The 22,968-nt window shown below is 42.0% G+C and overlaps 1 protein-coding gene across 3 annotated transcripts in view; it reads left to right on the forward strand.

Moving 5' to 3' along the window:
- The window catches only part of LOC140917284 (phospholipid scramblase 1), a 55,688-nt gene extending 33,142 nt beyond the window's left edge, over positions 1–22,546 (forward strand). For 2 of the 3 annotated variants that reach the window (XM_073359740.1, XM_073359739.2), the window contains exons 7-9: positions 5,104–5,265; positions 6,494–6,655; positions 17,418–22,546. In XM_073359740.1, coding sequence (XP_073215841.1) covers positions 5,104–5,265; positions 6,494–6,655; positions 17,418–17,477 — 384 coding nt within the window. In that variant the 3' untranslated portion in view covers positions 17,478–22,546. The remainder of the gene's footprint in view (positions 1–5,103; positions 5,266–6,493; positions 6,656–17,417) is intronic. The other variant, XM_073359741.1, reaches the window with a different exon arrangement.
- Positions 22,547–22,968: the final 422 nt, after the last annotated feature.

Consider the following 22,968-nt stretch of genomic DNA (forward strand, 5'->3'; position numbering starts at 1 on the left):
TATCTCAGATCTTGCCCAAATATCATGCTGTCAGTCAATCCTTAGTAAACTAACTAAAGATTTAATAATAATAAAAAAGAGAATGATAAATGGTTAATAGATCATATGCATACAAATGATTGCAAAGTCCTTATGTCAGGTCTGTAGCGGTGAATGAATAGACTGTTTGCTTGTAAAGTCTGGTAACTTCCAAAAGATTGGAAGATCCTCAGTCCGTAGTTCAAGATGCTCCTTTTTGTTGTAAATCCACAGTCCAGCGAATTAGAGTAGGAAAGAAGCAAAATGGAGGTGTCTCAGAGGTCTTTTATATCCTTTGCCATGTGCATGGAAATTTACTGTCCCAAACAAAGCCCACAGTCCAGGTGCATGGAAAATTATCGGACCAAGATGGAGTCCAGGGTCACATGTCCTTATCACAAGTCCTTACATGCTTTACTGACTCACAAGGGCAGACATTGCCTGTATTCTTTCTGAGGTGTCCACAAGAAAAACTTACTGGATGGCATGAATTTCTTCAATGGCCCATTGTGAGCTGAGTGTCCTTAATGGGCCATCAACACATATCTGTCTAGTCTAGCTGTCTGATGCAAATCTATCTGCGGGGTGTCACCCAGAAATACAACACATGTGTAAGATACAAGTACTCACTCATATTCAGAACTTCAGCTACACAGATGATACATGAATATAAACAAGATAATCATACTTGCCAATTCATAACTTTTCTATTGGTATCTTACATGACATACTTTGTACAAGACTTATGGAAATTCTGAAATAGTGGTAACAGTGATATAAATGGTCACCTTTCTTATACACAGAATCACAAGACCTACTTTACTTATGCTAACTTGCTTAAGCCAGTGTCTTATAGAATACAGGCCTGTAGGTTTCTTGTGTTACTGCTGAGTAAAATAAAAAGCTAAGCTAGCTCTATGGGCTACACAGTAGGATGGTGTCTTCTGTTTAGAGTCACAATCTGCCCTTCATTTCCACTACAAATTTTTATATATATATGCAAATAAAGTGAAACACTACATGAGTTTGGAATGTAAAATTATTTTATACTAAGCAAAATCTCAGTTTTAATACTGTTCAGATAGATAAAAACAATATTGAAATTCCTATAATTAAAACACTATTAAATCTCTTACTAGGACAAAGTTAAAGCTTACACTGGCTTAACTTAACTCGCTGCTTTTTGTAGTATTATGGGTCCAGCAACTTTGGGGGTTGGCGGTTTGGGGGGATGGGAACATGTGTTTTTTCTTATTAAACGATGGTAGCATCTGTGACAGTTCTCACAGAATGTTCAGACAAATCTCCTTGAATCATTTAAGAAACAGTTGTAGTCTTCAAGTGATTTTTTTCCACACTGATTCCACTCTTGGTGCTCATGAGCATGCGATTAGATTCTTTTGAATAGCAGTGTCTGTTGCGAGATCCCTTGCAATTACTGTGGCTTAGAGTATGAGAGGCAAGGTGGTCTCAACCGCTTCACAGTTCCTTCAGGCTGGACTATGTGGTTTGCAAGTCTCTTCAACATTGTTTTTTTTTTTTGTTTTGTTGAAGGGGGGGGGTGTAATTTCCCCGGTGGAAACAAGGCATTGATAGTTTTCCTCCCAACCTCCATATCTAGGACCCAATGCTCCCCACTTCTCCCTCTGTACACAAGACCAACCTGGTTGAAGGCAAAGCTCCAGGAGTCAAGATCTGTTCCTTCTGAGCCTTGGCAATGTCCATCATTAATGGTCATGCTAGATGCCTCCTTTGATTAGGTGAGGGGTGTATGCCTAAGCATTGCTCGGAGTGCAAGGCTTTTTCAAAGTACGTGCAAAAATCCAAAGAGGGCAGACTGAAGTTGAATCTTTTGGAGACTTCAGTGTGTTATCCAACCCAGGCAAGCCAGCTAAGAGGCCACCTCCCACCAGTCAATCTCTTTTCTCAAGTGTTCCTGTAAACTGCTGTGCCAACCTGAGCTCTGGGGACACACTCTTACATATCCTGTTCCTTTCCTGCTTCAACATTGGTGTGAGACAAAGTCCACAAGGACACTCATACCACGGACTAGGGAAAACTTAGATCTCCCTTGCCATGCGGAAATGGTCCTATCTAAGCCTTGCACATATTGGCCCCCTTGGAGTCATCCCATATGGCAGAAAGCCAACTGCCCAGACAGTTTCAAATCATCTCTGAGGCAGCATGTACAATAACTCTAGTACAGACTCCCCAACTGTCCGTAGCAAAGGAAAAGGAAAAGTTCAGCAGGGAGGAACTCTCCTCAGAGCACCAGCAACTATTGGCCATATCTTCGTTGCCTCCAGATGAAGCAATCAACCTCTCCATCCATTCCCTCCATAGGTGAGCTCAGGATCTTTCAGGACCTGATGAGGCATCTGGCAGTGCTCTTGACAGACTCCTCAAAAACATTCAGGAGAAGCAGCACAAGCTCTCAGGCATTCTTTAGCCCTCTGAGTCGGGCAATTGCCCATTAATGAAAGGATAAATCGTTTCTAGAGCCTGCTGAGATCATTTGGCTCACTGTCACCTGCTAGCAAGTGGACAGAAAGTATCAGATAACAACAAAGGGGTTTAGGCTATTCTTTCCAACATCCCACTCTGGGATCTTTGATCATCCAAGTTGCACAAGAACAGTCTAAATCAGAGGTGGGCAACTATGGCCTGCGGGCCCCATCCGGACTGCGGGACCATCCTGCCTGGCCCCTGAGCTCCTGGCCGGGCAGCACGGCAGCGTGACTGGCTTTGGCATGATAAGGGGGCGGGGAGTGGGGGTTCCAGGGGGCAGTCAAGGGACAGGGAGCATGGGACGGTTGGATGGGACAGCGGTTCTGGGGGGGGCAGTCAGGGAATGAGGAACAGGGGGCTGGATAGGTGTGGGACTCCTGAGGGGCCTGTCAGGGGGCGGGGCAGTCAGGGGACAAGGAGCAGGGAGGTTGGATAGGGGCTCCCGGGAGGGGGCAGTCAGGGGACAAGGAGCAGGGGGGGTTGGATGGGTCGTCGGGGGTGGGAAGTGGGAGGGGGGAATAGGGGGTGGGGGTCAGACTGTTTGGGGAAACACAGCCTTCCGTACCCAGCCCTCCATATAGTTTTGCAACTCCAATGTGGCCCTCGAGCCAAAAGGTTTGCCCACCCCAGTCTAAAGATCAGATCAGAGGAACTCTGAGAGAAAAGGATCCAAACAAACTGGATCTCCGCAGATGCAAAGTGTATTTATCAGTGAATTTACAAAGTAGAGTTGTGAACTAACAGGTGCTCCTCTCTAAATACAATTCTCTCTTTTTGGGACTGATTCTGTTAATTGATGGATACGCTTCCCAACAAATATCAGGAAAAACTAACATCTACCTTGGCTGAAGGGTGGCTCATTGTGAGAACAGCATGCCAGGCTGCACTGGATATGTAAGACACAGTAGCACGAACTATGGTGTCCATGGTCACACAATAAGACACTCCTCCTGTCTGCAGATGTCAAGCATTCCCCAAGAAGTACAAGTGACCACTGAATATCTTCCATTTCAATGGAAAGACATGTTCAGCACTGGTACCAACAAGGCTTTGCACTCATTAAAAAAACAGAGCCCAGGCACAAACAGCATTAGAAACTGAGGCCTCAGTCCTCATTCTGCTACAGATCCCAGCAACAGTTCCCACTGTGTCCATCAGAACCACTGAGGAAAGGCCTACAGTTCCACCAGTGGTGCTCATCAACCTCACTCTGGCTGTCCCCACAGCAGGGACAAGTGTGAAGGAAGTAGCTTTGACAGGACAGTCAAGAGCCCACCTGGACCATCTCTGAATCAATCCACTTTTCTGTTTGACAACCACCTTTATTATTTTAAATAAGCTTGGGCTGGGATCACCTGTGACGGGTCCTTGAGACCATAAGGAAGGTTTTGGGGCTGTTCTAATTCCCTTCCCACTGCTCTTCAGGTACCCTTCTCACAGGATACTTCTACAACAAGAAGTAAACTCCCTGCTACAGTTGGGAGTGATAGAGGAGGTTCCTCAAATTCAGAGCGGGGCTTCTACTCCCATTACTACTTGATCCCAAAGAAGATCAGGGTGGTCATCCTAGCTTTCATCATTCCTGTATTTGATCCCATGAACTGGTTCATGGCTTTCAATCTACACAATGCTTGCTTCCATATCTCAATACTCCCGGCATACAGAAAATTAATGGTGTTTATAATAGAAACATCCTATTATCAGTACAGGGTCCTATCCTTTGGTTTGTCCATAGCCACAAGATTTTACTAAGTCCTCGCTGTAGTGGTGACAGTATATTTAAGGAGACAAGAAGTCCTGGTGTATTTGGATAATTTGGCTGACACGAGGCTCTTCTCCACAAGTCAAACTCTAGGCAGAACACCTTAAACCACTTTGCCTCCCTCTGCCTCATGATTAGGGCTCTGTGTTTGTCACGGAGGTCGTGAACGTCACGGATTCCATGACTTTCCGTGACCTTTATGACTTCGCAGCAGCCAGTTTTGCTGACCCAAGGGCCACCCAAGCAGCTGGCTCCAGAGACAGCAGCTCAGGTGGTCCCGGAGACAGCCATACTGGCCGCTGCTGGAGCAGCTTTGCTGCTGGAGCAGCTCTGCAGCCAGCCAGTGGGGCAGCCCTGCAGCCAGTCATACCAGCCGCTGCTCAGGCAGTCCCTGGGGCCAGCCACACTGGCTGTTGCTCAGGCAGCCCATGACTTCTACTAAAAATACCTCTGGCTAAATTATAGCCTTACTCATCATCAACAAGGATAAAGCAACACTGACTCTGAGACAGAGCATAAAATTTATAGGAACAGTGTTACGATTTTGCCAACTTGGAATCTATCTGCCACAATGGACACTGCTATTCAAAAGAATTTGATTTTGTGAGCATGTGGGCGCATGCACACCAAGAATGTAATCTGTGTTGACATCTTAAAGTACTACAGTTCCTGTAGGATATATAACCCGTTCTCTGCATTACAGTATTTCTCTATGCTGAAGATTATTTTACAAGCATTTAAAACAAATTGGAATAATTATGCAGATACTTAACTTTTATACCACTTCTGTGTTGTGGTTTTTTTTTCTTTTGAAGCTTGAAGTTCAGGCCCCTCCAGGTACACCAGTTGGCTACATAAAACAAAACTGGCATCCCTGTCTGCCTAAATTTACTATTCAAAATGAAGCAAAAATTGATGTATTTAAAATCATTGGCCCATGCGTTGTATGCAGCTGTTGTGAGGATATTAATTTTGAGGTAGGTAACATTGTTTAAAGTGTTTGTATTCCTCTCTTCTATTTTTAATTAGTTGGTTTTCCTAATAGTTTAATATCTCAAACTGGTCTTATTGTTACTAATGGACCATTTCCCACAAAACTAAGTTGTAATGCATTCAGTAATAACATTTGGTGTTTAGATAGTCCAACTGTTTGCATATGAAAATCTTTGAAAACAGTTATCTTAGTAAATAACCCAGGTTTCAAACATTGTCATGATAAATCAACTTTCAGATTACCAAACCATGAGATATTGAATGTTTAGATAATATTTCATCCTTTTTTTTCCCTTTCTTCCTGTTGGAGTGAAGCTTTTAGCGCCAATTAGAGTGTACCTTGCATATATTGCAGTTGTTTTACTGTGGTGGTGTTGAAATCTCTTTAATGTTTATTGAATTAACAGTGGAAAATATCATTACATTATCTTACTTTAGGTAGTAAAAATAGATTCAGTATACACTTTTGAATAGATTCAATACATAATTTTCCCTTAGTACTGTATTTTTAAGTATATTAATTAAATGACAACTTTCTAGAGCCACTGACTTAATTGTTCAGTACTTGATGTAAATGATCAAAATGGATCAGCATAAGTGGATCATGTAATTTTATTGTACATTATTTAATTCTGTAATTAATTAATTCTTAAACTAATGAAGAGTTAATGAATCCTATTTTCATATTCCAGATACTAGTTTATTCTAAAACAATGTATAGTAATCATAAGCAAGGGTTTGCAAGATCATTCTAAGCAGGCTTAGTAGCCACTATGTTCTTCAGAATAGCCATTTTACATGGCTTTGAACACTGAAACCAGTTTTCAAAAGACATAATGTTGACATATGTCTTCTCCCCTACTTTGGAAAATTATCATGTAATCTTTTAATATCCACGTAGACACCTGTCACTGGGTGAAGGAACCTTGATTTACAGCACTTCTAACAGTGCTGCCCTGCAACCTTCTCCATTACTGTGCTGTACTGTGTAGTTAGCACTGATATGAGCCCAAGTTCTAGCCTAGGATTTGCGCCCATGATTTACTGATGTAGAGTTGAGATTACCACAATATTGAATACCACATGCTGTAGTACATATAACAACCAATATAAATGTGAATATCCTGAAGTTTTTGAATGAGCATTTAAAATGATCACACAAAATCTTTTTAATTATGAGTGGCAGACTTTCTTTGTTTTATTTCAAACTAGGTGAAGTCGATGGATGAAAGTTCTGTAGTCGGAAGAATTTCTAAGCAGTGGAGTGGATTTGTGAGAGAGGCATTTACAGATGCTGATAATTTTGGAATCCAGTTTCCACTGGATCTTGATGTTAAGATGAAAGCTGTCATGATTGGTGCCTGCTTCCTCATTGTAAGTCTGCCAATCCACTAACTTTAAACAATGAATATATGCTCATTTCTGTTCATCTATATGTTAAAATTGTACTGGGATATGACTTGATCCTGGGCTTATTGAAGTTAACAACAAAGCTCCCAGTGACTTTGAGGGTGCAGGATCAGGTTCCTAGGAGGCATGACAAATGAATTATTTCAGATAATGGAATTACATTTGGTGCAATTGGAAGTATAAAATTACATTTAGGAATACACTTATTTATTGCTGATATGCCCGCTCTTGTAAAGTTTCACACCATTTCTATGCCATAAGGAACCAGTTATCACTGCATGGCTTCTCTGAAGCTGCTGTAGGAGCCATTCCATTAATTAGCTGACATTTACTAAACAAAGAGCAGAGCAACTTGTCCCTTCCCTTGAAGACTACTGTAACCATGACACGTCTGGTTTCTGCTAGATGTTTACTGTCAAGCTTGAGTTTTCTGAAAATGGGGAAGAAAACTAGAAGGAAGGAGAGAGGCATATGCATCAGCTCAGGGATGGAAACGTCAACAATCCACCTTGCTCTGTAGCAGCAATCTTTATCAGACCATTATTGATTAACCAGAGCCTTTTCTTACTTGGCTATGTTGTTTTGTGTGACTTTGTCATGCAGATAAAAATACGGGAAACAGCCCTGCTTAGAGACAACAATTTGGCAAAGCACGCAAGCATGTATTTTAAGTCCCATTGATTTTAATGGAACTTAATCAAATGATTGGTACAGGGATGGAATTAATCATATGCTTATGTGTTTTGCTGAATGGGCCCAAAATGCACAAGGCATTATAAAGCACAAATAAATTGTTTGCGTGTGTGTGCTGTGTCTTTTTGTTGGGTTTTTATGTTTTGCATGTGTGTAGCTAGTCGATTTCTCTGATTGTGGGTGGGCAAAAAAAAAAAAAAGGGTTGGTGGAAGTTAAAGAATGGGAATCAATGTTTAAATTCCAGGCCATGTCAAAGAACGAGGTTTCAGATTTCTGTGAAGTGAGGGAAAGTTAAGGAAGTGCCCACTCCAATACCTCATCCACATGCTTCTTAGAGTTGTTGCTCAGCTATTGTTTAGCTACTAAATTCCCCTCCAACACAGACACTGACCTTCCCCCCTCCAATAAAAAAAGCTGTTTTTCTTCATTGTGGGCACTTTAGTTTGCGGGCAAAATGACAGCTGTGATGTCCTGTCCCTGTAGTTCCTCCAATTTTCTCTATCTCCTCAGTGACAGGCAAGATTAACTAGATTTCCTTCCTGGAGAAAATGGCAACAACATTTTATTTCAAATTTCTGCTTAACAATTCAGTTTAATTCCAAGCTATGTCCTAGGACTGTTCTATCTTTTGGTGAATTTTCCCCCTCAGCTTCACTTCCCCTTCTGAGATGCTACATTGATTGGTGCACCTGCAGGCTCCAGAGAGAAAACTAGACCAAGGAATCTTAAAGGCGAAAAAGAAAAAAGTCAGTCTGGTGCTTTAACCCACGGTCTCTTCTCTCCCAGTGCCTCCTTTATCAAGTTTCTCTTTGGGAAGTTTAGCCACATCTGTGGCCAGAAGTGAATTTTCCCCTTAGCCCCATTATATGTGGAATCACAGTGCAACTTACCTGGGCAGGAGAGGAGCCAGGAAGGATTAGGGAACCTGGTTATGCTGGACATAATGAAGGCACTGGTCTCAGCTGCCCACTCTGGCTGAAGACCCCTCTGCTTCTATCCCCCAGGCTAAAGAGAGAGGCAAGATTGAAAAAGCTGACAAAGGTACAAAAACGCTCAGGCCTGTGGATACCCAGAGTAGTAGTTTAGAGCTGCAGCTGCCCCTCCCTTCTGCTTTAGAACTCAGTGTATCAGGGGTTGGACAAATCAACAGGCCCAAGACAAATAAAAGGGATGATCTCTAGAACTTGCACCAGCAGCCACACCCCTGTCTGTGGAGGTCAGCCACTTTCTCCCGCTCCACCTCTCCTTGGACCACAGATGGAGGGCTTTGTACACAACATAGATGCTGCTGATGCTGGATTGTGGTAAGGGGACTTCAAGCCTAGACCACTTCCCATGCTACCAGCTCTGTAACAAGCCTCCGAAGATTTTCCAATGGATATCCTAAGCTGGCACCTCCAAGAGAAATGCAGACTCTTCTGATTGCTTTGCGGAAGAGAAGTGTGAAATTTCTGACTTCTGGGAAATCTGTTCTCAAATCTCACTCCCTCCGGAGAGGCTGAGAAAGTGCCCCAGTGCTCGAAGGCTGACAGTGTCTCCCTTTGATGGTAGGGAGAGCCCTAATCATCTGAAATGTTTTTGGGACAATCTGAAATCTTTCTTAGCACAACTTCACTCTTCCTTCTGAAGCAGAATCATAGGGACAATCTTCCAAAGGGGAAATAAATAAAATCTACATCTGGTACCCCTGCTTACCTTAGGAGTACAGAATGGCAGATTAAACCCAATAAAGACCAAGCCGCAGACCTGAGCAGATTCCTCTATACACACTAAAAATGATCAAAGTAATAAAACATATATGTTAAATAATCCTAACAGTCTTTGAGGAACAGTGCTGTGAAACTGTGCTCAGGAGGTCTGTGGCTACTCTAAACAAATGATAGCTGTATCTTTCTTCTTGTACTTATTGGGACGATATCATAAGAATGTGAGAAGTGCTTTCAGCCACACCTAGAAGTTTAGGAAAGTGCTGAGCTGTCATTCCCAACTGTCACTGAGTTACAATACCCTACCACAGCTGCCATTTCCGCTTCCCCTGCGGCTGATGGTGGAGTGACAAAAGAAAGAACAGTCCAGATGTGAACAAACAAATGGTTGGCCCACCGTTAACTTATTTCTAGCCTCCCTGGCCTCAACTTTAAGGCCATAGAGTTGCTCAGGCAGTCATACAAGCCTAGACCAATAGCGCAACAGTTTTACAACCAACAATCTTATGAACTAACGTGTAAAAAGCAAAAGGTTCAGAAGTCCCATCTCCCTAGACCTTCTGTGGCAACAACATCGGTCCCATGCCAGCCTCCATTGAAATGATATTTTTGATGGGAGTTCGAGAGCTGCAAACCAGTGATGCCAACACCTGCCGATTCCCCCACACTCTGCGGGAATTTTTCTAGGACTCTTTCCACATCTGGATTGCAAAAACAACAGGCAAGTGGGGGTACTAAACATTATCCATTCTGGCTATACTATCGAATTTACCTCCCTGCCTCCTCCAAACACTCCATCCCCACCCCTTTTCAGGGGCCATTTTCATAAGGAGATTCTCAAACAAGAAGTAGAATCCCTCTTGCAAGCGTGGCTTCAAACTGTACTCACCAAACAAACAGTCCATGAATGCCATATAACTGCGTCCACCAAGGTTTTTTTTTCATAGATATTTAGGTCAGAAGGTACCATTATGATAATCTAGTCTGACCTCCTGCACAACGCAGGCCGCAGAATTTCATCCACCACTCCTGCAAAAAACCTCTCACCTATGTCTGTGCTATTGAAGTCCTCAAATCATGGTTTAAAGACTTCAAGGAGCAGCGAATCCTCCAGCAAGTGACCCGTGCCCCATGCTACAGAGGAAGGCGAAAAACCTCCAGGGCCTCTTCCAATCTGCCCTGGAGGAAAATTCCTTCCCGACCCCAAATATGGCGATCAGCTAAGCCCTGAGCATATGGGCAAGATTCACCAGCCAGATACTACAGAAAATTCTTTCCTGGGTAACTCGGATCACACCTCATCTAATATCCCATCACAGGCCATTGGGCCTATTTACCATGAATATTTAATTACCAAAACCATGTTATCCCATCATACCATCTCCTCCATAAACTTATTGAGTTTAATCTTAAAGCCAGATAGATCTTTCGTCCCCACTGCTTCCCTTGGAAGGCTGTTGCAAAACTTCACTCCTCTGATGGTTAGAAACCTTCGTCTAATTTTAAGTCTAAACTTCCCAATGACCAGTTTATATCCATTTGTTCTTGTGTCCACATTGGTACTGAGCTTAAATAATTCCCCTCCCTCTCCGGTATTTATCCCTCTGATATTTTTATAGAGAGCAATCATATCTCCCCTCAACCTTCTTTTAGTTAGGCTAAACAAGCCAAGCTCCTTGAGTCTCCTTTCATAAGACAAGTTTTCCATTCCTCGGATCATCCTAGTAGCCCTTCTCTTTACCTGTTCCAGTTTGAATTTGTCCTTCTTAAACATGGGAGACCAGAACTGCACACAGTATTCCAGGTGAGGTCTCATCAGTGCCTTGTATAACGGTACTAAAACCTCCGTATCCCTACTGGAAATACCTCTCCTGATGCATCCCAAGACCGCATTAGCTTTTTTCACGTCCATATTACATTGGCAGCTCATAGTCATCCTATGATCAACCAATACTCCAAGGTCCTTCTCCTCCTCCGTTACTTCTAATTGATGCATCCCCAGCTTATAACTAAAATTCTTGTTATTAATCCCTAAATGCATGACCTTACACTTCTCACTATTAAATTTCATCCTATTACTATTACTCCAGTTTACAAGGTCATCCAGATCCTCCTGTAGGATATCCCTGTCCTTCTCTAAATTGGCAATACCTCCCAGCTTTGTATCATCCGCAAACTTTATTAGCACACTCCCACTTTTTGTGCCGAGGTCAGTAACAAAAAGATTAAATAAGATTGGTCCCAAAACTGATCTTTGAGGAGCTCCACTGGTAACCTCCCTCCAGCCTGACAGTTCACCTTTCAGTAGGACCTGTTGTAGTCTCCCCTTTAACCAATTCCTTATCCACCTTTCAATTTTCCTATTGATCCCCATCTTACCCAATTTAACTAATAATTCCCCATGTGGCACGGTATCAAACACCTTACTGAAATCTAGGTAAATTAGATCCACTGCGTTTCCTTTGTCTAAAAAATCTATTACTTTCTCAAAGAATGAGATCAGGTTGGTTTGGCACAATCTACCTTTTGTAAAACCATGTTGTATTTTGTCCCATTTACCATTGACTTCAATGTCCTTAACTACCTTCTCCTTCAAAATTTTTTCCAAGACCTTGCGTACTACAGATGTCAAACTAACAGGCTTATAGTTACCCAGATCACTTTTTTTCCCTTTCTTAAAAATAGGAACTATGTTAGCAATTCTCCAATCATACAGTACAACCCCTGAGTTTACAGATTCATTACAAATTCTTGCTAATGGGCTTGCAATTTCATGTGCCAATTCCTTTAATATTTTTGGATGAAGATTATCTGGGCCCCCCGATTTAGTCCCAGTAAGCTGTTCGAGTTTCTCTTCTACCTCAGATATGGTAATGTCTTCCTCCATATCCTCATTCCCATTTGTCATGCTACCATTATCCCGAAGATCCTCTTTAGTCTTATTAAATTCTGAGGCAAAGTATTTGTTTAGATATTGGACCATGCCTAGATTATCCTTGACCTCCACTCCATCCTCAGTGTTTAGCGCTCCCACTTCTTCTTTCTTTGTTTTCTTCTTATTTATATGGCTATAGAACCTTTTACTATTGGTTTTAATTCCCTTTGCAAAGTCCAACTCTACTTGACATTTAGCCTGTCTCACTTTATCCCTACATGTTCTGACCTCAATAAGGTACCTTTCCTTGCTAATCCCTCCCATCTTCCACTCCCTGTATGCTTTCTGCTTTTTCTTAATCACCTCTCTGAGATGCTTGTTCATCCAGCTTGGTCTACAACTCCTGCCTATGAATTTTTTCCCCTTTCTTGGGATGCAGGCTTCCGATAGCTTCTGCAGCTTTGATTTAAAATAATCCCAGGCCTCCTCTACCTGTAGATCCATAAATTCTTCAGTCCAATCCACTTCCCTAACTAATTTCCTTAATTTTTGAAAGTCAGCCCTTTTGAAATCAAAAACCCTAGTTGCAGATTTATTTTTGTTAATCCTTCCGTTCACTTTGAACTGAATTAGCTCATGATCACTTGAGCCAAGATTATCCCCTACAACCATTTCTTCTATGAGGTCCTCACTACTCACCAAAACCAAATCTAAAATGGCATCCCTCTAGTCGGTTCAGCAACTACTTGATGAAGGAATCCATCAGCTATCACATCTAGGAAAATCTGAGACCTATTATTATTATTAGCACTCGTCCTCCAGTCTATATCTGGGAAGTTAAAGTCTCCCGTGATCACACATTTTCCATTAGTATTTACTTTATTAAAAACATTAAAAAGGACTCTATCCATATCCAAATTAAATCCCAGCGGTCTATAGCACACCCCAAGCACTATCCCGGGGAGGCTCTAATAGTTTTCTTCCCCAATGTAATTTTTGCCCAGACAGACTCTGTTCTGTCCATTTCCATCCATCGCTTCTTATTTCTTTACATCATCTCTGCTATGATGGAGGAATCCCCAGCAGGTATGCATGAGTGTGCCATTCCTTTCCCCCTCACTAGATGGGATATCATTATGGATGCATCTCTTAGGCTGGGGGGCTTGCAGCGCAGGGCACTTGGACTTCACAAGAGACCAGGATTCACATCAGCAATCTGAAAGTGAGAGTCCAGGAAGCTTGCAAAGCCTTTTTCCCGTTCATTCAAGATATCCATATCCTCATCATGTCGGACAATATGACAACTGATTTTTACATCAACAAGAAAGGACAAGTGAGATCCTTTCCCCTGTGTGCAGAAGCAGTCACCCTATGGAAATATCGCAACAGCAATCAAATCACCCTGTTGGCAACTTACCTTCCAGGGGATCAGAATGCGCCGGTGGACTCCCTCAACAGACACTTTGCTATGAATCACAAATGAGAATTACATGGCTCCATGGTAGACAGTATTTTTGCTCTGTGGGGAACCCCTGCAAGGGACCTGTTTGCCTCTCAAATGAACAAATTGCAACATACTGCTCCAGAGAAGCCATAGTCATCTTCTCTCAGGGCAACAATCTCCTCTTTCCATGGTCAAACCATCTATGCCTTCCCTCCCTTACCACTCCCACCTCAGGTCTTATGGAATATTTTGTCAAGACAACGCACAAGTCATCATCATCAGCCTCCAGTGACCCAGACTGTTTTGGTTCCCAAGTCTCTGATGCATGTTGTCTCTGTCGCTGATCAACATTCAGTCTTCTTCCAATCTCCTGACCCGGGGAAAGGCAACATCAAGCATCCCATCTCCCAAGCACTCCATCTCAGGGCTTGGTTTTTGGATAGGTGTAAATAATACAGCATTTGTGTTCTGAAGCTATGCAAAGCATTCTTATTACCAGTAAAAAAGATTGCACTAGAAAATGCTACACTGACAAATGGAAGCATTTCTCTCGTGGGAGCAACAAAAACATATATCCCCAGAGATTACAGGTATTCCCCTTATTTTGGACTCCCCCCCGCCGCCCCCTCTTCAAAACAGTGGGTCTTTCCAGCAACTCTTTACGAACCACCTGGCAGCAATCACTGTGTACCACCCACCTTCACATGGTTACTTAATTTTTGCTCCTGCATTGACTACCAGTTTTTGGAAGGGTCTGCTCAGAGTCTTTCTGCCAATAAGGAAACTTACTCCTCAATGGACTTTAAATCTTGTTCTTTCAGTGCTCGCTATCCCTTTGAACCACTAGATATGTGTTCCATGTCTCATGGATAGAAGAAGATTGCATTTGTGGTAGCCATCACTTCAGCCAGGAGGGTGGCTGAGCTCAGAGCACTGATGGCAGATCTGCCTTACACTATATTCCCTAAAGACAAAGTCCCATTGCATTTACATCCCAAGTTCACCCCCAGAGTAGTTTCAGAGTTTCATCTGAACTAGTCAGTTCGCTTACCTGTGGTTGTTCTTTTTTCCCCCCAAACCACATGCCTTTGAAGAAGAGAAGAGACTTCATTCCCTCGATACGTGATGAGCCTTAGGGTATGTCTAGGCTTAAAATGCAACAGTGATGCAGCTGCGCCTATGTAGCACTTCAGCGTAGACACTCACTATAGCAACAGGAGGGGTTCACCCATTGCTGTAGTTGATCCACCTCCCCGAGAAGCAGTGGCTAGATTGACAGAAGAATTCTTCTATCGACTTAGCGCTGTCTACGCCGGGGGTTAGGTTGGTATAACTGTGTCTCTTAAGGGTGTGAATTTTTTACACCTCTGAGAGAAGTGGTTATGCTGATGTAAACTCTGTGTAGACCAGCCCTTGTCCTTTTACCTGCAAGAGACAAAACCAATCAGAATATCTCCCAGATTGTTTATTGCTGTAGCAGAAAGAGTTCAAGGTCAAGCTATGTCTTCTCAGGGGATATTTAAATGGATCCTGGTCTATTTCTTACCCTGCTATAAGCTGTCTAATATTCATCCTTCTCATGAGGTGTGGGCTTATTCTACAAGAGCACAAGCAACATCGGTGCTGTTGCTTCTAGAAGTACCTCTGCGTCCCATTTGCAGAGCAGCTACTTGGATTTCCAACCACACATTTGTGAGGTGATATGCTTTAGTACAGGACTCCTCCACTGACACATCTTTTGGGATGATGGGGATTCAGACAGCTCTGCCACCTGCAACCTTGCACCCTCCTCCTACGTGAGTACTGCTTGTCTGTCACCCACAGTGGAGTACACATAGGGACCAACACTCAAAGACAAAGAGAGGTTCTTCATGATGTGAGATCCCTATATGTATTTCACTACCCACCCTCCTTCCCTTTTGCTTTAGATCGTTCTTGGATTGTAGTAAAGAAGGAAATGTCACCTGGGCAAGGATGAAATAACCTACCTTTCATACACTTTAGGAAAAGGGAAAGTGCAACCCTTGGTCAATAAGATCCAAGCCCTCCAGACATGCCCTATGCCTTCCTCGAGGAAACAGGTGTGCCGTCTTTTAGGACTGGGTGATACCACTGATTTTATTCCTGAGTTCTCAACCATTGTGGCCCCTCTTACCGATCTTCTCAAGAATGGTAGTCCAAAGAAGAACCAAAGGTTGTGAGGAGGCTTCTCAAACCCTGAAAGCCCAGCTTTGCTGAAAACCCGTCTTCTACAGCCTCGACTTCACCAAGTTGTTCCTGCTGCAGACCAATTCTTCAGACGTGGGCATAAGGACCATTTTATCCCAAGTAATGGAAGGTGATGAGCACCCCATCCTATATATCTGCTGGAAGCAGTTCCCAAGAGAGAGGGCTTACTCCATGATTGGAAAGGAAGCATTAGCAGTAAAACGGGCTATCAACTAGCTCTGCTACTACCTTTGGGGTGCTCACATCATGCTAGTCGCTGACCATTCCCCTCTCCAATGACTACAGGCCATGAAGGATAATATCCCTGAATTATGCGTTAGTACCTCTCCTTCCAGCCCTTTTCTTTCTACATCCAACACCAGGCTAGCAGAGCACACCTGAATGCTGACTTCTTTTCACAAGGTGGAGGAGACCAGATTGGGGAGGTCAGATTCCAGATGAGGTTATGGGGATGGGGGAATGTGTGATAATGCAGAGAAACTGCCTGCCAGCACAGCAGGAGCTAAGGAGAACCTTTGAGCCCTGCTAGCCCTACCCTATTATACCTGCAGCTAATGCCAGGCCTGGAGCGGGTAAAAAGGGAGAGTCTAGCGTAGTTCAGGGCTGACTGGCAAAGACAGGAAGGAGCAGTAGCCTGCCGGCCAAGGCAGCCAACAGGGAGCATGTTCTGACTCCCAGCCAAGAGAGACAGCGGAGGAGACCTAGGAGCCTTTAGTAACTGTAATGGCGACTGAAGTATCTGTCTGACTGCAACCCAGAGACATTGTGGAGTTTGGCAGTACCAAACTGATGGCTGCCCCTCTTGAAAGAGCTTGGAACTGCAGTAGGGCACCACCCAAGATCCGCAAGAGGGTGACCTGGGTGGCAAGCCACCCTAGCATATTGGACTATAGGGGGCCATGCCCCAAACTAAATGGACTCTGGTAGGAAGTAGCCCAGAGCAGTGGATTTAGAATCCCTCCTCAAAGAACCCCCTGTTCAGTGGTCCGCTCACACAGGGCCCTGGGCTGGGACTCGGTGGAAATGGGGGTGCCCAGGTCCTCCTAGCCCCACTGCCTGAAAGACTGAGGTACCTTAACCAAGGAAATAAGGGGCCGGACATCAGGCGCTCCAGCAACTAGGCCGCCTGGCTCTCTACACACCTTGTTACAAGGAGAAACTCACCACCACGACACGGAGAATATAATTAAAGCATCTGTAATTTAGGAAAGAAAGATGGAATTATGCTTGTGTAAAAGTTGTCTCAACAAGAAAGAAATTAAGAGGTGGGGCATTCCCATCCCCACCTCCCCCAACTCCGCTAATGACTGACAGGTCTGGCTCTGTTCCCAACCTGCAAGCAGGCTGGAGTATGTAAATAACAGATATATGGATATTACCTAAAAAAAAGTACACTTTCAGGTAAGCTCAGATCGTTTTTCCTATTCTTAGTACAAAAAAATCGTCAATTTTCACTTTTTAAATGGTAAACTAAAAATAAACTTTTTTATGTTTGGCTACTTTTATTTGGCACACAGCAACAATGTTTGTTCAGAAATCCTTATTCGTACTTTTATCACTGACACAGCATGTGTTCTTAGGAAAGTAAACTTTGAAGGTTGTATCAAATGACCCAAGGGGAAGAGAGCATTATTTTGTATTTTCTGCAAAATAGAATTTAAAACCCCCATGAAGTTTTAGTTCTCAGAATAATCTCTAAAAGCATTAAGATGACTCTGATCTACATACCTGGCCTCTTAGAACTATCTAATTCTATGTTCATTTTCTTTGCTGTTTAGGATTTCATGTTTTTTGAACAAACTGGGAATAAGAACCAGCGAGCAGGAGTGTGGCAGTAGAATCTATTGTTGGGCTTAAAACGTGCTTACAGAGAAAAGTTTCACACGGCTTTGTGCTCTTTTTCTAAAATATATTTAAAAAATCCAGTATATATAGAACATGTATGGATCTTTTGCTTATTGCTAGTTTCTTTTGTAACTTAGTTTCTATTGCCCTATTTTATTGTTTTGATATTGCAAATACAATTCTATACCTCTGATATAATATAGATTAGATCTGTATAAATAATGTGAAATGTTTGTGAATCTTCTCTGACTAGAATATGAACTGCAAAAATGATTTCTTTATTCTTGTGAGCACTTTGTAGAAGATCTTTTATAGTACTGGAAGACTGGGAGTAATCCTCTGTCACTTGCACAAAACTACAGTTGATCCTACAACAAGGGCAGATTTTTTAACTTTGTCAATGTTTTATTTTTAAATATATATATAAAAAATTCAGTTCTCTCTGTAATATCTATATATTGTATATTAAACACTGTAATCCTATATTTTGTTTAATTATGATAAAATAGATATTAGCATTCATATTTTGATGTTTATAATATATTTCAACTATATAAAAGAAAATATTATATGAGAGCAGAGGTGTAAATGAAAGGTCTGTTTTTTCCACTATCTTCATCCGCATCTCACAATCCAGATGCAAATTTGCCCAACAGAAGTAGAGTGCCTCACTGTAATTTAACTATGTGTTAACTGATACTGGCAAAAGTGATTCCTAAAGACATTGTATACAGCTGGTAGTCTTTCAGAATTAACAGTTTACCCAAGCAAGATTAAAGCAGACCTAAACCCTTTTTAAAAATAGACTTGTCCCACTTACCTAGAACATGAGGGAGATTTTGGTGTTCTGGGTTAAAATTTGTTACAGTTATTGATAGGCCACTTTTTAACTCTTTTAAAAGCTGGATCATATAGTGGCCTTTAAACTCTTTTTTTTTTATGAACTTTTGATTCTTTGTAGTATGATGGAAACATAACTGTATGGCGGCTTGTACCTTAGAGTGAATCCTCTTTCACTTGCTCAGTAATTACAGTTGATCGTAGAACCAAGGCAGTTAGGTAAACATATTTAGAGAGAAAAGAAAAAAGTCGGAACAGTTAATGATTTCCCTCTCTTTTTGCTCTGGTAATATCATTACTCCTCTTCCTGGCCACTGGCCTAGGCACTAGCTATCAGAGGTATTTAAGAAGACTTGGTAGGTTAATTTATTTGTAAACTCAGCAAATTAGTATGGAAATAGGGAGAAACAGACATAAGACCCCATGACGCTATTTTTATATAATCAGTTTTCAACTGTTTTGTCTTCTCCTTTTGATTATGGTTTATAAGCATTTTTATTTGAACTGGGTAAACAAATGAATACATTTGTCAGTTCCCAGCCCCTATTCTCACAAGCACACACTTGCTTCTCAGTCCCAGATGCTTATTACATGCTAAGGGTGGCATTTTTGTGTGAGTGCCTCCATCTGTGTGATATTGTTGACAAGTCTATTCTAATTACTTGTTCACTTTTCTCAAAATACATTCCTTTTGTTTAGTTATTCAACCTTTTTTAAATGTGCCAATCACTCCGCTGAAATAACAAAAGGCCGATGAGCCATAGGACTCCTCTGCATAATGCCCATATTATTATTTTTTACTATTTGCATTACCGTTGTGCCTTGGAGTCTCAGTCATGGACCAGGATGCCAGTGTGCTGGGTCCTATACAAACAGAAAACAAAAAGACAGTCCCTACCCCAAAGAGCTGACAATCTACATATAAGACAAGGCACAGAGGATGCAGACAGACTGAGGTGGGAGTACAAGGAAACCATGAGAATGCGCTTGTCAGCATGATAGGTTGTGATCTCAGCACATCCATAACCTAGCCATTCTTTGTAGGCTTCATGGTAAATAAGAGTTTCAAGAAGGATTTTGAAGTAGGATGAAGAGGTTTGAAGTAGTTTTGCAGATGTTTACATCTGATGAGTGTATATTTGTTTTAACTCCTGCATGAGAGCCAGAATATATACTTATAAAAATATTCCCTGCAATCATTACTGATTAACACAGCCAACAGGTAGCCACACCTAACTTCCCCCAGTCCCTTTTCCTCTTTGAGTGAAGATGCTGCACAAGCATCACTTCAAACATCGTCACATTAAAAATGTGTAATAACCTCTTTCAGCATTGCTGTTGATGGTGCCAAAACAAAGCATGACTGCTATATTATCCAAGGTAATATATATTCTGATGCTTAAATCATAGGACCAGATACTTGGGTCCAGCCAACCCACAGAGGTTTGGGGGAAATGTGGCTTTAAGCTTTCTCAATTCTGGGGTTAGCTGGAGGACAAAATGTTCCCCTTCATAATTTTTAGCAGCTTAAGGGCTGTTCTAAATCACTCCATATGGAGTGTTCCCCTTGGGATCATTCTGCTGTGTGAGGATTGCCTGAGTGGACTGCTTTCCATCTCAGTTCATTTCTTCCCAGGAGTGAAGGAACCACCAGCTTTACATCTGTCTAAATATAAAAGGAAGGGTAACAACCTTTATGTATGCAGTAATACAAAATCCCTCTTGGCCAGAGGTACAGAATCCCCTTACCTGTAAGTGGTTAATCAGTTCAATTAACCTAGTTGGCACCTGACCAGAAGGACCAATGGAGAAAGAAGATACTTTCAAATCTGGGGGCGGGAGCAAAGCTTTGTTTTTGTGCTCTGTGTGTGTTCTCTTTCTGAGACAAAGAGAGAGACCAAGCAAGTAATCCAGCTCCTTCTGAATGATACATCTAAAATTACAGGAATAGTAAGTAATAGCAGGGAAATGCGTTAGAGTATCTTTTGATTTAGCTTGTGAATTATCCCTATGCTTAGTGGGAGGTTTATCCCTGTTTTTTTGTAACTTTAAAGTTTTGCCTAGAGGGGACTCCTCTGTGTTTTGAATCTGATTGCCCAGTAAAATTACCTTCCATCCTGATTTTACAGCGGTGCTTCTTTTACTTTTTTTTCTTTATAATAAAGTTCTGATTTTTTTAAGAATCTGATTGGCTTTAGTGTCCTAAAAACCCAGGGATTTGGTCTGTGCTCACCTGTACCAATTGGTGAGGATATTATTCTCAAGCCTCCCCAGGAAAGGGGGTGAAGGAGTTTGGGGGGAATATTTTTGGGGAACAGAAACTCCAAGTAGTTCTTTTCCTTGAATCTTTGTCTAACTCACTTGGTGGTGGCAGCGAATACCGTCCAAGGACAAGAAGGGATTTGTGCCTTGGGGAAGTTTTAACCTAAGCTGGTAGAAATAAGCTGAGGGGATCTTTCATGCAGGTCCCCACATCTGTACCCCAGAGATCAGAGTGGGGAGGGAACCCTGACAACATCACCTGGGAATTTTCTCTACATCAAAGCATCCCCAGCTGTACTTGAAATGTAACTCTCCATCCACAGAGGATATAAAGGCAAGATCCAGGTTCCTGGCTTGTATTATGTACAATTGTTCTTATTCATTATTCAGTAGTAACAGACGTGGGCAACAGGATTTAGATCCTGCTGGATTTCTCCTCCTTTTAGAAAAAATGATGATTTTGCTCATCTCAGGAGAAGGAGGGAGAGAGGAAAACAAACTGGAAAAAACCTAATGTATCTCTGATTTAGTGCCAGTATCGGTGTGGCAAATTTTCTTTTAAATATCTTTTTAAAAATTAACTAGCTATTTGGCAAGCCCTGAGAGGTGGTTTTACAGTGTGATAGTTCTGGAATCATACCTGTATTGCATGTTCACTAGTAGGACTATTCATAATATTCTTCTGTAGCTCATCCATTTTTGTTACATTCGTCTGTTAACTGCAGCATTTTTTTCTCTTGATTGTGACTTCTATTATCTGTAATATTGAAAAGAATGTTTACTGAATGCAGTATTGTTTTCCCTCCACTGGTTCTCTGAATTAACAGGGTATTTAGTTCCTTTTTATTTAACTAAGGGTTGATACTTGCTCCCATAAAATAAAGTGGAGAAGCACCAGTTGAGTGCACCTCCAAAGCAAATAATTTTACAATTTTATCATATTCATAAATATTTGTTTTATGTTAAATGAAAGTCAAACTCCAGTTAATTGTTTTCAATTTCAATCTGAATTACATCTTTATTGAGCTCTGCCAGCTATCATCCCAATATAATTGACTTCTTTTTACAGCCTTTACGCTTCAGTTTTTTTTACCTTAGCAGTGTTAGTCCCTTTTAAATAACCCTTTCATGATTCCCAACTTTTCTATTTCTGTTTGGCTTTAAACTTAAAACAAAAAACAACCAAGGAAACAACCTCCCCTCCCTCCCCCATGATGCTCTGTACCTTGGGGGAACACCCTACACCTCCATGTTCATCTTTATAAAATGATTATGTGGTATCCAATGCAAAGTTTGTCATGTTGGGTGTCTTCGGAAGGCTCATAATGCACCGAGCATGGTGATTATAGAAATGTTATAGTAATGTTATAGGTTATAATTTCATGTATATAGTTATGAGGCTGAAAAATGTATCCTCATGGCTTACAGCAAGCCCATGCAAAAACTCTCCAAGAACAGAGAGGTAGTTTACACCTCGTAAGGGCATGGATAGGACAAACCCAGCCCAGCTTCACAGGAACAATGGACACTGGCTTAGGCAGCATCAAAAGAATCTGTTAGACCTTCCAGGGAGTCACCCCCTTCCTTTGGGCAGTTTGGGACTGTGATGAGGTAATGCTCACCTGACTCTGAAGGGTGGGGCTGGGGGCAAAGCCAAGAGGAAAGAAAGGACATGATAAAAGGGAGAGACATTTTGCCATGCTCTCTCTCTTTCACCTACATCTACAGACACCACCACCACCAAGCGCCTGAACCACTGATCAAAGGGGAGAGCCTGGCTGAAGAGCCAACCTCTGGTGAGAAGCATCTAAGTTTGTAAGGACATTTAAAGTGTTAAGATCAGCTTAGAATGTGTTTTGCTTTTATTTCATGTGACCAAATCTTATTTGTTATGCTTTGACTTGTAATCACTTAAATCTACCTTTATAGTTAATAAATCTGTTTGTTTATTCTACCTGAAGCAGTGCATTTGGTTTGCAGTGTGTCAGAGACTCCCTTGGGAGAACAAGCCTGGTACATATTGATTTCTTTGTTAAATTGATGAATTTATATAATCTTGCAGCATCCAGTGGGCATAACTGGACATTGAAAGACGGAGGTTCGTAGGGTTGTTCCTGGGACCGGAGATATTGGCGAGTGTCATTCGCTTGCAAGTAGCTGGGAGCAGCTTACATGCCAGAGGCTGTGTGTGAACACCCAGGAGTGGGGGTTCTCGCGGCAGAGCAGGGTAAGGCTGGCTCCTAGAGTCAAGGATTGGAGTGGCCTAGCAGATCATGGTACACTAATAAAAATGATACCAACAGGATCTTGTGCCATAAATATAAGGGGAAGGGTAAACCCCTTTAAAATCCCTCCTGGCCAGAGGAAAAATCCTCTCACCTG

This window comes from Lepidochelys kempii, chromosome 9, assembly GCF_965140285.1.
Source record: "Lepidochelys kempii isolate rLepKem1 chromosome 9, rLepKem1.hap1, whole genome shotgun sequence".
NCBI classification, from domain to species: domain Eukaryota; kingdom Metazoa; phylum Chordata; order Testudines; family Cheloniidae; genus Lepidochelys; species Lepidochelys kempii.